Source organism: Rutidosis leptorrhynchoides, chromosome 2, assembly GCF_046630445.1.
Source record: "Rutidosis leptorrhynchoides isolate AG116_Rl617_1_P2 chromosome 2, CSIRO_AGI_Rlap_v1, whole genome shotgun sequence".
Classification (NCBI taxonomy): Eukaryota; Viridiplantae; Streptophyta; class Magnoliopsida; order Asterales; family Asteraceae; genus Rutidosis; species Rutidosis leptorrhynchoides.
In genome coordinates, this window is record NC_092334.1 from 584,217,503 (window position 1) to 584,233,461 (window position 15,959).

General features: G+C 32.6%; 1 protein-coding gene across 3 annotated transcripts in view; it reads right to left on the minus strand.

Moving 5' to 3' along the window:
- Positions 1 to 537: 537 nt before the first annotated feature.
- The window catches only part of LOC139893268 (cellulose synthase-like protein G2), a 40,938-nt gene continuing 25,516 nt past the window's right edge, over positions 538 to 15,959 (minus strand). For 2 of the 3 annotated variants that reach the window (XM_071876421.1, XM_071876420.1), the window contains 6 exons: positions 3,249 to 3,368; positions 2,769 to 2,981; positions 2,531 to 2,633; positions 2,077 to 2,255; positions 1,624 to 1,982; positions 538 to 1,188 (listed from right to left, as the gene is read on the minus strand). In XM_071876421.1, coding sequence (XP_071732522.1) covers positions 1,125 to 1,188; positions 1,624 to 1,982; positions 2,077 to 2,255; positions 2,531 to 2,633; positions 2,769 to 2,981; positions 3,249 to 3,368 — 1,038 coding nt within the window. In that variant the 3' untranslated portion in view covers positions 538 to 1,124. The remainder of the gene's footprint in view (positions 1,189 to 1,623; positions 1,983 to 2,076; positions 2,256 to 2,530; positions 2,634 to 2,768; positions 2,982 to 3,248; positions 3,369 to 15,959) is intronic. The other variant, XM_071876422.1, reaches the window with a different exon arrangement.

Consider the following 15,959-nt stretch of genomic DNA (forward strand, 5'->3'; position numbering starts at 1 on the left):
TATTGAATTCACTATGAGTAATCACATTAGACATGTATATCCAAGTTGATAAACATACAAATTACACATTTAATTTATAGTAATCTATGTTTGATAATATATTTAACAACTTATGTTCAATCTTCTACAAAGATTACACACTCTGGTGGAAAAATTTTAGTTTAGGTCATGTTATTTTTATTTTTGTTATAATATGTTTTTGTTTTCGTTACATAGTAGAAATTTTTTATTCGCATTTCTTAATATCCAATGGATATCCAATAACCCGCTTAATCCATTGGATATGGATATGGATGGTTGAACTAAAATTAAATGGATATGGATATGGATGCACAAAAAACTAAATGGATATGGATATGGATATGGCTTCACCCGATCCATATCCGATCCATTGACATCCCTATTCACAACCATGAATCTCGCGATCTCGAATCTACATATCGACAGATCGTCGCCTGTTTTTCCTTTTACTAGTAGGTGAAAGTAAGGGTAAAAATGTAAAGTTGATTATTTATTTAGAAAAAAACTCTTATTTTGAAACGAAATGAGTACAACAAAATACAATATACAACAGTATCGATAGTAAATTTTTTATCTGATACAGTAAAATTAAGAGGTTTGTTTAAGATCAACTACTTAATACATAACAAGAACTTTTCCAAAAAACATAATAACTACAGAAAATATAATCGAGTAGCTACTCACACTCGACGCAATCCTTCCCTTGTCCTTCCTCAGCAGCATACCTTCGAGCACCGGATAACCCATCAAAGTTATGTAAAACGAGAGAAGAACTTGTATTAGGATCTCGTCAACATGTTCTCTATGAACCGCAATTTTTATTATTCCGGCCACAAATGCTACTATATTGAGGATGACCAATGAACAAAGAGGAACAAGAAACATGCTTGAAGTTTGGAAATTGTATATGCCCATTTTGTATAAATTTTCTTGATCATCATCAATCACTTTATTTGTTGGTAAAAAATTTGCTTCTTTTACACCAAGTTTTTCCATAATCGCGTGAATACTTCCATAAATATGAGTCGTGATTCCCTTCATCATCCATACCCTTTGCTCGTGTTTCCAAGTTTCGAGCGAAGCTCCTGTTGAATGGATCTCTCTTATGTGTTGTAAGCTCGATAATACAAACACGTATATAAAGACAAGTGAGTAGGGGTCTTCAGTCTGCACATATTAGTCACATAGACTTATTATCAGTATGTGTTTACTCTCGAGCCATCTTTCTTCGTGTTGGTCTGTATCGGTTTAGGTTCTTTCATCATTCGATGAAAGTTCTGTTACTTCTATAGTAATCGCTATTTTTAACCCAAAAAAAAAAAAATAATTTGCTTACGGCCTTTGGTTATCGTTAACACACGTAAAACACTTGTATATAACAGTTGATTATTAACTTTATCGTGGTAGTTAGCTGATTGTACAAATGTTTTATGCGTGTTAACGAGAACGTTAAAGGTTGTTATTAGCAAATTTCATATCAAAAGTATCAAAACATTTTGTAATAAGTTTATACTTCTTAAAACCTTTTTAAGATAACTTCATTTCTTGTGAAATCAAACTAGATACGAGTATTAAAAGTGTTGATTGATCACTCGTTCTGACCTTAGTCTGACCTTAGGATAAATTGTGACGCCATTGAGCAGTGAGAGTTGAGGAATGGTGGCTAGAATCCATAAGGATATGAAAGCTAGAGGAAACATAGCCAGCCATACATAACAAAATCTCTGAAGAATAGACATTCTTGATGATCCATAGATAACGGGAGAGAATCTTGATATCGCAACTTCAATCAACCCTGCAGTCCATCTTGTACCTTGAATCATAACATCGTTTAAACTTGTTGTTCCAGATCCTAAAAATGATGGTCGTGATGGCATATATAAAATGGATACCCATCCTACACAATGCATGTTGAAGCTTGTGAAAAAGTCTCCAACTACAGAGAAGTATCTAAAACCTACCTGCGCAACATGGCATCAAATTAAAGGCTATATTACGATTTATGATAATAGATTTAGATTGAATTAACAATTGAAATCAACATAAAATACTTGCCTCCTTCCCCCATTTTGTTTCATTCTCATATTCACAAGAAGCCAGAAGCTTTGTTTCTTGTAGTAATTCATCAGACAAGTCTTTCACACATCCCAATTTTGGAGTGCTTTTCATATGAAGTGATTTGATGAACTCATTGGACGAACCAAATGAATCTCTAAGTTCTTCTAACTTAAGTTCTGAAAAATAGATAAATTGAGTAGTATTACAAATCAACAATGACAAAAAAGTGATTAATTTATCTTTACAAAGTCATAAGTTTAAGCTTAAAGTCCATGTGCAGAGACATCTTAGCAGAGCTTATTAGTTTCAAACTAAATTTAGCTTTTAAGTATGTTTCATTTTGTTAACAGAGCTAGTAGACCCTTTTTAACCCTGTTATTTATGATCACCACTAAATTTTTTATCACCTTTACTACCTCTACACCAAAGAGTTGTTTTCATTGATACGAACCTTGTAGCGATGAAGGAGACTGATACAGTGCTTCTCTCTTTAAATAATAACAGGTTCCAGATAAACAAGGTCCCTTGATCCCATCCATCCCTTGCCACAAGGTCTATTCATTGTCATTAGTATTAGTACACATATTCAATTAGTACAAATTAGAACTAAATATGCTACTATGTACTACTCCGTATCAAATACTATGGCAGTATGAATTAAGGATAACTAAGAGATAAGATCTTTTTACCTTGAAGGTACACCTTAACTCACTTTCGTATATATCGTGTTTACTTATGTTGTGAAACTTTTGTGGAAATTGGACGAAAGCCAAAGAGGAAGATAAATTTGGGTCTAAATGGAAACACATTGCTTGCCGTGCTGAGTTTTTATCGTTGCAATACATGTCGCAATCCAAACCTAGTATATATGGTGAATTGCTTATCACACTCGACACTCTTAGCTGCATAAACATTAGTCGACATTAGTATCATGAGAATGAGATAATGGCCAACGGTCGGTAGTTGAGCTAATAATAGGTGGGGGGCCATCATTGCCACCAAAAAGGCCGCGAGGCCGGTTCAAGCTCTGGCACCCAACCACAATCGCTGAGTGGGTCAGGTATACCTCACAATAAAACAGCTGACTGTGGGTCAGTCGGGGTTATCAACATTTTTGCAAAAAAGAAGGATACATTAGTGATGCGTCTAGGGAGAGAAGGATACTATACAAGGGCATTAAGGGCTCCAGCCTTAAAATGATGAGGATGAGATGGCCTTTTTTCACGAGAAACATACACAAGAAGAGGCATATGTCTAATTTGATCATGCATGCTTTCATCAACCATCACCTACACAAGATGATTTATCAAGAATGTGAATATAATTATTTCAATTCATACTGTAAATAGTTGTGGATGGATATTATTAAGAATTCATGATGTCCTGATCGTGGCCAAACAAAATTAGAAAAGCAAAATAGTTGGAGACTGATAAAAAAAAAAGCCGCTGCTTTAATTCACGATATGATAATGACAAATAAAACTAATCACAGATGCCCAACTAATGCCTTGTTTAAACACACTAACAAATAAGGATAAGAACTAAATCTAAAATTCAAATAACTAACTAAGCTAGAGTCCAGCTATGACTCTAACAACTGCAGCAGCCACGTGATTTAAAACTCCTGTTTCCAGCTCAATATCGAAGCCCAACAATTGGCCCAAACAATGTTTCTCCAAAGTACTCCAGCAGCCCAACTTGTTTCCTTGAACAATTGGGCTGTAATTCTGCATCAATTCACTATTCACACGCACGTAAATTCCAAAGTGGTTGATTGAAAGCACACAATTTGCGGGCATAGCCCAACGGTTCCCCCCATGTACTTTGTGTCATGGAATAGGGAGAGGTCATGAGTTCGATCTTTAGGGATGACATGATTTTCTTTAAACCAATTGAACACCAATAATGGTGGTATATATTGACCCTATAAGGAGGTTTTACCGGATTCGTTCACAGATCTCTACCCGGACCACTGCTCGAATGAATGTGTTCCCCGGGTACCGTCGATCGGGTTCGGGTTTCCGCCCGAACGTGTGTGTTACGTGCAAATGATGAATGTCCGTTCAAAAAAAAAAAACATAATAAATTTTGGTGAAGTATGTGTAATTTACAAAAACCGTACGATTAATATATATATATATATATATATATATATATATATATATATATATATATATATATATATATATACCCATTGCGATCATCTCCCATTTAGACTATGCCGATGCAGCGATAATAACCCCGCCCCCATCGCTGCCCGGGAGGAAATCTTGAAACCGATCCAAGGGCACGGCCAAGTAAAACCCCCTCCCCTTTACCCCCCAAACGATATGGGAAAGGTGTCATGAATGGATGCTTCATGGCAGGGATGAAATTGTGTTTTTAATATATAGCCAACGGGGGTCGAACTCCTGACCTCCCCTAAAGGAGGCAGACCACCAACCGCTGGACCACATCATAACTTATATATATATATATATATATATATATATATATATATATATATATATATATATATATATATATATATATATATATATAAATTAGATAGTAGAAGAAAACATCCAAAACTCGAAGCCTACTCCATTTTTTAGTTAGAGTAAATTCCAAAAAATGATACATGTAGTTTGCATTAATTTACGAATATCATCTTTGTATTTATTCATCTTTTGAAAAAAAAATTCATTTTTTTTAACGGCCAAAGAAAGTATATATATATAAACACGCTCTCTAGCAAGACGCTAAGAGAGAACAAAAGAAGATTACAAAGGAGAATTGAGCCATGAGTTCCAATCCGAAACTAAATGGCCTCTATGTTTTAACCAACGAAAACAAAATAACCTAATAATATCTAAAAGGCTATAACGAGTAAAAACAGTTTCATTAAACACAACTCCGTTCCTGAATCTCCAAATAACCCATAACATTGTAACCACGATCCCAACGATCCGATCTTTATGTGTTCGAGAAACTTGTAATGTCTCGATCCAGCTCGCCAACTCAACCCACGAAGAACAACTGGGTAGATTTTGACCCATCCAGGTGCGAACATTATGCCAAACATCCAACACCATAGAACACTCGAAAAATAAATGAGAGATGGTTTCAATACCATTATAACAAACCGGGCAAACAATAGATGAAATCTCTATACCTCTCGTGGATAAATTCCAACGGAGAGGAAGTGCATCCAAATTGAAGCGCCAAAGGAAGACGTTCACTTTCCTTGGGAGATATTTAAACCAAGTTGTCACGCTACTCGATGAAGACAACAAGTTACGATCTATATGTTCTCTGGCTCCTTTAACCGAAAAAATTCCTTCTGTTTGCAAAGTAAAGACCCATTTATCATCGCGATCCGATATTTGAAAATCTATCAACTCTTCCCGAAGAGAACTAAGAGATTGAATGTTACGAGGTCCAATGTCACCCCTAGACCAAATCCAATTCCAATCCGCATCAAACCATTTTTCTGCAACCGTATCATGCTTATAAACATCCAAGTGATATAAACGGTTATAACGAGAAGCCAAACAAGAATGTCCAAGCCACAAATCGTGCCAAAAACTCACTATACGACCATTACCTACATCCATTCGGATTACATCAGTAGGTAGCAAATTGGAAGAAAGAGTTGTGATGACCCGGGAATTTCCGACCAAATTTAAACTTAATCTTTATATTAATACGACACGATAAGCAAAGTCTGTAATGTTGAGTCTCAAAATTTTTGAAACTGTTTCATATATTGAATTGACTTTCGACTGCTCTCGACGATTCACGAACAATTATTGATAAATAATATATATATATATATATATATATATATATATATATATATATATATATATATATATATATATATATATATATATGAAATATTAATACAAGTTAAAAATATATTTGTTATAATATTATCATTATTACTAATATTATTATCAATAATAATATAACTAGTATTATTATTATAATTATCATTAATAATATTATTACTGTCAGTTTCACTAAAATTTATTATAATGACTTATTATTATTACTCTTATCATTATTATTATATTTATTAGGTATTATTTTGATATTACTATTATTAATATATTATTATTATTAATACTATTATTATTAGTATCTTTAAAACATCAATAATATTATTATTAGTATTATTATTAGTTCTATTATTATTATTATTATTAATATTTATTATTATTAATATTATTAATATTATTATTAATATACTTACTAATAATTATTATTAATATTTAGTAATATGTCAAAATTGTGCAAAATCTGTAGGAGTCCTTATCTACTTTATTTTTTCAAATTTTCTTCTCCTGGTTCTAATCTGTCGATCTATTCAATAAACAAAACAAAATTTATGTCAGATAATTGATACGAATCTGTTGTGTGTCTTAGTCTACTTTATATATTTTGTTTTTATTGCTTGTCTTTTATTCTGCTAAATTATCCCTGTCGACACCATTTAGCCATAAATAAATCGAATGTTACATGTATCCTCACAATCATTCATATCACAACTCCAATCAACCACTTGCATTCTATATATTCGACTGCTACCAACAAGATAAAGATTATACTGTTATAAATATGATAACGATGATGAGAAAGAAAATATTCAGCTTATGATGTTGAGGTGGTAATAAAGGAAGATCGATGACTACCACTTCTATATTTTTTTTTCGATCATCAAACAATCTTCGGGTTCGAGTAATATGGACTGATTCACCTAACTCAATCAACCCATAAACAACCACACCCATTTAAACTTCATCTTTAAAAACCAAACCCACCACTTACTTGATTCTTCTTTTTTGGTTCTGTTGTGTATCTTCACCATAAACACCACCGCTGCACCTCCATCAAACCTGCTAATCTTCGAAAACAACCAGGAAACGATCACCTGCACCTAAGAAGAAAACCTGCTGTACGCTTCACTATAAACTACTACCGTTGCTATAGGTATGTTTATGTTCTCAACCACAATCATCGTTGCAACCCTTCAACCACCACCTTCACCCTATCACCACCTTGTAAACAAATACATATCGAAACCCATTTTGTAAATCACAGTTTGCTGCAATTATGTCTTTTGTTCGGTGCTCACCTCTTGTCTCTCTTCTGGTCGAACCAAGCAAGTAACCCAACAACAAAATAAATAAAATACAGTTTATGGTAGTGCTTTATCAAATATGTAAAAGGAGCATACGTTATTCTATTGGCCGACATCCCCTCACAAACTATCCCACTACAATTATTTTAAACCCCACTTGAGGAAAAGAGATGATAAAGTTGCTCAACTGTTACGGTTATGATTGTTTTAGATCAAAGGAGTGGGCCGAGAATTTAAGGGTGTTCAGTTGGGTCGAAACAAACCTGGTTAAATCGATACAGTTAGCGGATAAAAAGAGAAATGCATGTTAGCTTGCATGGTTAGGGGTGTTTGTTTAGATCTAGAGGTCGCGGGTTCAATCCCCGGCCATTGCATTTTTTTTATTATTAACAACAGAATATGTTTGGGGCTCTACAATTGGGCCGTGTTTGCTTACTGTTGGGCCAAAAATTATAACATGTTGGGCCAGTAGTTGCTAGATGGGCCGAGTTATATTAATGTTGTTGTTGGGTTGCCTTTCTACTTGGGCCGAAAGAAGTTAGTTAAATATATATGGTATGCAGTTTTAATTAGAAATGTAAGGATAGAAGGATGGTTTGTGGTGTTGTGGTGTTAGCGGGAGGTCAAGGGTTCGAGTCCTGGCGTGGGTGTTCTTTTTATTGATCTTCTCTTCAAAGGTTGTAACTTTATTATTATTATTATTATTATTATTATTATTATTGTTATTATTATTATTATTATTATTATTATTATTATTATTATTATTATTATTATTATTATTATTATTATTATTGATAATGTTGTTAATATTAATTATTATTATTATTATTATTAGTAAATCATTAATAACTATCATAAACAGTAACATTAATATTCTTACAAGTATTATTATTAATATCATTGTTATTATCACTAATAAGGTTATTATTAACATATGTATATTATTAATGTTAATAACATTATTTTTACTAATATTAACTTAGTATAATAGAACTACTATTTTGATAAACAAATGAAATACAAACATAAATATATATATTTAATACATATAACACTTCTATATTAATATTTTTATAATAAATACTAATTATGTATCTAATGTATATAAAATAAAAATAGTTAATTAAGTTATTAATAAATCATATAAATTACAAAAATAACAATTATAATAATATGTAAATTTATTCGATTACAATTATACGTGTTAATAAATATACAACTGATATAGGTTCGTGAATCCGAGGCCAACCCTGCATTGTTTAATGTCGTAATATGTATTTTTACTACAAAATACATTAGGTGAGTTTCATTAATCCCTTTTTAAATGCTTTTGCAATATATATTTTTGGGACTGAGAATACATGCGCTGCTTTTATAAATGTTTTATGAAATAGACACAAGTAATCGAAACTACATTATATAGTTGAATGATCAAAATCGAATATGCCCCTTTTTATTTAGTCTGGTAATCTAAGAATTAGGGAACAGACACCCTAATTGACGCGAACTCTAAAGATAGATCTATCGGGCCCAACAAGCTCCATCCAAAGTACCGGATGCTTTAGTACTTCGAAATTTATATCATGTCCGAAGGAGAATCCCGGAACGATGGGGATATTCTTATATACATATTGTGAATGTCGGTTACCAGGTGTTCAATCCATATGAATGATATTTTGTCTCTATGCATGGGACGTTTATTTACGAGAACTGGAAATGAAAATCTTGTGGTCTATTAAAATGATGGAAATGATTATTTATGTTAAACTAATGAACTCACCAACCTTTTGGTTGACACTTTAAAGCATGTTTATTCTCAGGTACGAAAGAAATCTTCCGCTGTGCATTTGCTCATTCTAGAAATATTACTTGGAGTCATTCATGGCATATTTCAAAAGACGTTGCATTCGAGTCGATGAGTTCATTAAGACTATTATTAAGTCAATTATAGTTGGATATATTATGAAATGATATGCCTGTCGTCAACTTTCGATGTAATGAAAGATTGTCTTTTCAAAAACGAATGCAATGTTTGTAAAATGTATCATATAGAGGTCAAGTACCTCGCGATGTAATCAACTGTTTTGAATCGTTTATAATCGATATGGACTTCGTCTGGATGGATTAGGACGGGTCTCTACAGTTGGTATCAGAGCGGTGGTCTTAGCGAACCATGTCTGCATTAGTGTGTCTAACTGATAAGTCGTTAGGATGCATTATTGAGTCTGGACTTCGACCGTGTCTGCATATCAAAAGTTTTGCTTATCATTTTGTGTCAAAAATTACCTGCTTATCATTCTTAGAAAATCACTTACTTATCATTCTTAGTCTAGACACGTTTTACTGCATTGACTGCATGAATAGTGTATAGACAAAATTCATATTTTAGCGTATCTGCTACTTCATATCTTAGCGTATCTGTTACTGTAATTTTGCCTGACAACTTCCATAGATTCCTTCGTAACTTATGGGATTTTAGTATTATATATGCATATGTAAATTATGTATTGCAGGGTACCAATCTACATCCTATAATCTATTTTTTTATCGAAAAACCTTCATCTGATCGTACGAGATGAATCCTGCAACCAGTTCGAGTCCCTCAGATTCCGATAGCTATCCCGATAGTTATTCCGACAGCTATTCAGACATAGATGTTCACCTAAGCTACAAAAACAGCGTCACCCACATGAATCAACCAATCAGCCATTATCAATTCATCTGATGGGTTCGTAGTTGACTTAATTAATGGAAACGCGCAGAAGGCAATCCCTTCCACCAACTGAATTCACCTCTTGACAATGAACCTGAAGCGTTTATCGGCGAACCTGTTCGAGATACCATTTTCAGTCCCATTTCCAGGGTAACTCGACAAGATCATATTCTATCCACAATTTTGAACCTTATTCATCCGCTCGTTCCGACCGACAATCATCCTGGAGTAATAAGTCAACGAACTTCGCGCTCGAATAATCAATTCGTAGAATATGGTGCAAAATGTACCAGCTTCAGCAACATCACCGGCACCAACAGTACAATCAATAACAGCACCAGTACCATCAACAATCCATGCTTCAATATCATCATATGTACTTTGAGTATGATCTTCGTTCTACGTATCGTTTTACCTCATTTATCTTCGTTCGACATGGCGAATATGTAATCTATAAAGTTTTAGAGATTATTTATTCTAGTTCCAACCGAAAAGCAAAAGAGTTTAATATCATATTAACTCATTAAATCCATGAATACATCTGAAGAAAATATATATGTATATATGTTTTCATAAAGATTGTAATTAAAAATTCTCTTGTACAAACTGTTAATGGTGAAAATATTTTAACGGGTAGGTAATACCCGAGGACTATTTAAATTTCTCATTAATAAGTTACATTGTACGTCTTTCTAATCTGTTTCAACAAGTCATATACTATCCTACTTACATCCACCGATATACAAATCCGTTCACCACAGAATAACCATATTCATCCAATTACATATTTGGATTTTGATCTATCAGAATCCATCAAGTGGCATAACGAAGGAATAATGGACACAATAAAAATTGATTAGAAACAGATTAATTAACAATATGAAATTCTATTAAGAATCCACGCTAACAAAATCTTAGCTAACTGTTCCTAGCTAACTGTTAATTCTGTATTACCATTTAATTATCACAATTTATTTATCGCAGTTTATTTATCGCAATTTATATTCTCGCAATTTTATTTATCGTCATTTAACTTCTGTTATTTACTTTACGCACTTTATTAATCGTCATTTAAATTTCTGTTATTTATTTTTACGCACTTTAACTATCGGGACATGTATACAAGGTTTTGACATATCATATCGACGCATTTATATATATTATTTGGAATAACCATAGACACTCTATATGCAGTAATGAACGAGTTCTCTATACAAGGTTGAGGTTGATTCTATAATAATATATATAATTTGAGTTGTGATCGAGTCTGAGACATGTATACAGGTCACGATACGTATTAATTAATACGAGTATTATATATTAAATTATATATGAATTATTGGACTGTCAACCGTGGACTATCGACTGTGGACTAATAATATTGGACAATTAAAAATGAATTAAAATATTGATTATAACATATGAAACTAAACAATTCTTCAAGTTTGCCACTTGATTTCATCTTAAACCTCATTTGTATCTTGACGATTCCAATATGCGTTCAAACCTTTCATGATTCTTGAAAACACTTCAATCGATAGGATGAATCAACCGCACTTCATTAACGGAAGGAAAGATTTATGCATATAGTTATGCACCTGAGAAACTCTCGGCAACTGAGTAAAAGTTTAACACGTAGCCGCGTCAGATCCTTTGACATTTATTAGCAAAAATAACTTTGAGATCCCTTTTAAAGTAGCCAATTTTGTCACAGCTCCAGCAAGTCAACTTCGACTTTTCATTCGAAGTAGCCTTACTATAATCCTGATATATACAATTACCCTTTTGATACCGGAGAATTCTTTTATATTCCACCATATTACCAGCAGACGTACCAGCAACCTCGTTATTTGTTGGCTTAAATCTCTCTGACAAATCATTATATTTATTCATTGAAACCCTATCATATACTCATCCACATCTTGTAACGAGAACTGTCATACCAATTATCTGGAATCAGCAATCAGTACTTTGAAAACTCACAGCATATCTACATCAACAGTTATATGTATGACATTTATCTCTTAGAATTATGATCTCTCCTTCTAAAATTCTGAAAAGCACTCAGTCACAAATCAATACTCTGAATGTTGAAAAAGCTGAATGAAGCAGCAGAAACCATAGACAACCGTAAACGACCATAATCATCGAAAGTTTGATGATAAAGAATAGTATGTTGGAAAAGCTCAAAAAAGTTGGAACTGGAAAACGAATTGAGCTAACCACGAAGGAGACCAAAGACAAATACAAGGACCATACCGTATATTCAAAGAATCCAGGTAACTCTGGATCCGATGAAATCTTCAACGAATATCTTGCTATGTACTCATGTTAAAAACTTGCGTAAAATCTTTCTCCATCAACCATTGAACTTAGAAATTCCAAAATATCATCATCAATATCTTCGATAGTTCTGCGGATATTTTCATAAATATTCTCGTCTGAAATTATACACCTCTTCGTGCTTCCTGTGTATCATTATATTGGAAACATTCAAGAGAAAATTTAGTACCGAAAAGCAGATTATGCGAAACTATGAAGAAAGTCGTGGACAAATCACAAAGAATAAGTTTGACTTCAAAGAATCCAAATAATTCAATGTCTGCTAAGGTCTTTAGTGAATATCTTGCTCATTACTCTAAACCTTTGCAGACAATAGTTTCTATCACCCTCTGATCTTAGATATTCTGAGATATTATCGTATCTTTCATTATAAATATCCTCCATATTCTGAAGATATTTTTATAACTATTCTTATCTGAAATCATTAATCTCTTCGCACTATCAGTGTTACATCATATAGAAACTGTTAGTTTCTATATTCTGTAAACTTTCGAGCTTAACATATGAAAGCTATTGAAGTAATGTTGGGAACTGATGCATGAGTTAGTATAATATAATGACACTTGATCAACGTGATTATATTACAGTAAGTCATGCTGAGTTCTAATGGGACATGATGGTTCACAGTAGATCATACCACCATCATGTGTCATGTTACATAACTCTTTCATTCTAATTAACTTCTGAACATATCAAGAAAGTATATTCTTGATAGCTCTATTCTCAATGATTCTGGTAATTTGACGAATCAAATCGTGCTATTACGTTCTTTCTTGATTATAACATTAAATTCATTCGAAACTCCATACTTACAAATTCTAGACCATTACTCGTTTTACTAGAGATCGAGAGGAGATTAAAAAGATGAAGAGCTCCGAAACATAAAGGAAGATATAAAACTCGACAACAACACTGAAATTACAATAATTAAAAAACATCACGACAATTAAAAATTAAAAGATTACAATCAAACTACTCGTCATCATCAATTGTCATCTGCAAAGTAGCGTTCACCAGTCATTTCACCATCCGTGAGGTACTCTGGAGACATCGGTATTTCTCCTGATGCCTCAACTGCTGCTTCAGCTGATTCATCGAGGTAACGATAACCCAACGTCTCTTCATCTTCAAGTACCGCATACAAAGAAATGTGTTTACCGCGATCTTCAATGGTATCTTTTATAAAGTACCATTGATCATCGGTACACAGAAAACTTGCCCTACAATCCGCATCATAATCGTCTTTATAAAAGAACACATACGTGAATTCACACGGAACTTTTTCCTTCAGAAAGGATAGAAAGTCTTGTAAACCAACATCACGAATGTCGATATCTTCAAACGAAATACTGTCGCCCCACTTATATTCCTTCATTTGATTACGGAAATCACCTCCGTAATGAACATCGAATGAAACAATCATTGGGGGAAGTGTTAACATTTTGCAGTTTGGGAGTGTTTGATTTTGATTTTGAGAAAGGTGGAAATATAAAAGAAATATATGTTTGAGTGTATAAAATGAAGTATATGGTTGGTGTCTTTATAGTGTAAAAGTGACCGTTGGGATAGCCGTTGGAATTTTTTTTTACTAACGGCTAAAAATTTGGGCAAGTTTTTGGGCGAAGGTGGACGATGCCCGTTGGGACCTCTCTCATGATAGTTTCATTCGTGCTCTTCGAATAATCGAATTATTTTATCTGTATTATTCTGTAATGATAAAATTTTATTTATCAGCTCATATTCGTCAGGAAAACATATCTATTGTTAGCCATGACGACCTTACTCAAATTTCGGGACGAAATTTCTTTAACAGGTAGGTACTGTGATGATCCGGGAATTTCTGTCCAAATTTAAACTTAATCTTTATATTAATACGACACGATAAGCAAAGTCTATAATGTTGAGTCTCAAAATTTTTGAAACTGTTTCATATATTGAATTGACCTTCGACTGCTCTCGACGATTCACGAACAATTATTGATAAATAATATATATATATATATATATATATATATATATATATATATATATATATATATATATATATATATATATATATATATGAAATATTAATACAAGTTAAAAATATATTTGTTATAATATTATCATTATTACTAATATTATTATCAATAATAATATAACTAGTATTATTATTATAATTATCATTAATAATATTATTACTGTCAGTTTCACTAAAATTTATTATAATGACTTATTATTATTACTCTTATCATTATTATTATATTTATTAGGTATTATTTTGATATTACTATTATTAATATATTATTATTATTAATACTATTATTATTAGTATCTTTAAAACATCAATAATATTATTATTAGTATTATTATTAGTTCTATTATTATTATTATTATTATTATTATTAATATTTATTATTATTAATATTATTATTAATATACTTACTAATAATTATTATTAATATTTAGTAATATGTCAAAATTGTGCAAAATCTGTAGGAGTCCTTATCTACTTTATTTTTTCAAATTTTCTTCTCCTGGTTCTAATCTGTCGATCTATTCAATAAACAAAAAAAAATTTATGTCAGATAATTGATACGAATCTGTTGTGTGTCTTAGTCTACTTTATATATTTTGTTTTTATTGCTTGTCTCTTATTCTGCTAAATTATCCCTGTCGACACCATTTAGCCATAAATAAATCGAATGTTACATGTATCCTCACAATCATTCATATCACAACTCCAATCAACCACTTGCATTCTATATATTCGACTGCTACCAACAAGATAAAGATTATACTGTTATAAATATGATAACGATGATGAGAAAGAAAATATTCAGCTTATGATGTTGAGGTGGTAATAAAGGAAGATCGATGACTACCACTTCTATATTTTTTTTCCAATCATCAAACAACCTTCGGGTTCGAGTAATATGGACTGATTCACCTAACTCAATCAACCCATAAACAACCACACCCATTTAAACTTCATCTTTAAAAACCAAACCCACCACTTACTTGATTCTTCTTTTTTGGTTCTGTTGTGTATCTTCACCATAAACACCACCGCTGCACCTCCATCAAACCTGCTAATCTTCGAAAACAACCAGGAAACGATCACCTGCACCTAAGAAGAAAACATGCTGTACGCTTCACTATAAACTACTACCGTTGCTATAGGTATGTTTATGTTCTCAACCACAATCATCGTTGCAACCCTTCAACCACCACCTTCACCCTATCACCACCTTGTAAACAAATACATATCGAAACCCATTTTGTAAATCACAGTTTGCTGCAATTATGTCTTTTGTTCGGTGCTCACCTCTTGTCTCTCTTCTGGTCGAACCAAGCAAGTAACCCAACAACAAAATAAATAAAATACAGTTTATGGTAGTGCTTTATCAAATATGTAAAAGGAGCATACTTTATTATATTGGCCGACATCCCCTCACAAACTATCCCACTACAATTATTTTAAACCCCACTTGAGGAAAAGAGATGATAAAGTTGCTCAACTGTTACGGTTATGATTGTTTTAGATCAAAGGAGTGGGCCGAGAATTTAAGGGTGTTCAGTTGGGTCGAAACAAACCTGGTTAAATCGATACAGTTAGCGGATAAAAAGAGAAATGCATGTTAGCTTGCATGGTTAGGGGTGTTTGTTTAGATCTAGAGGTCGCGGGTTCAATCCCCGGCCATTGCATTTTTTTTATTA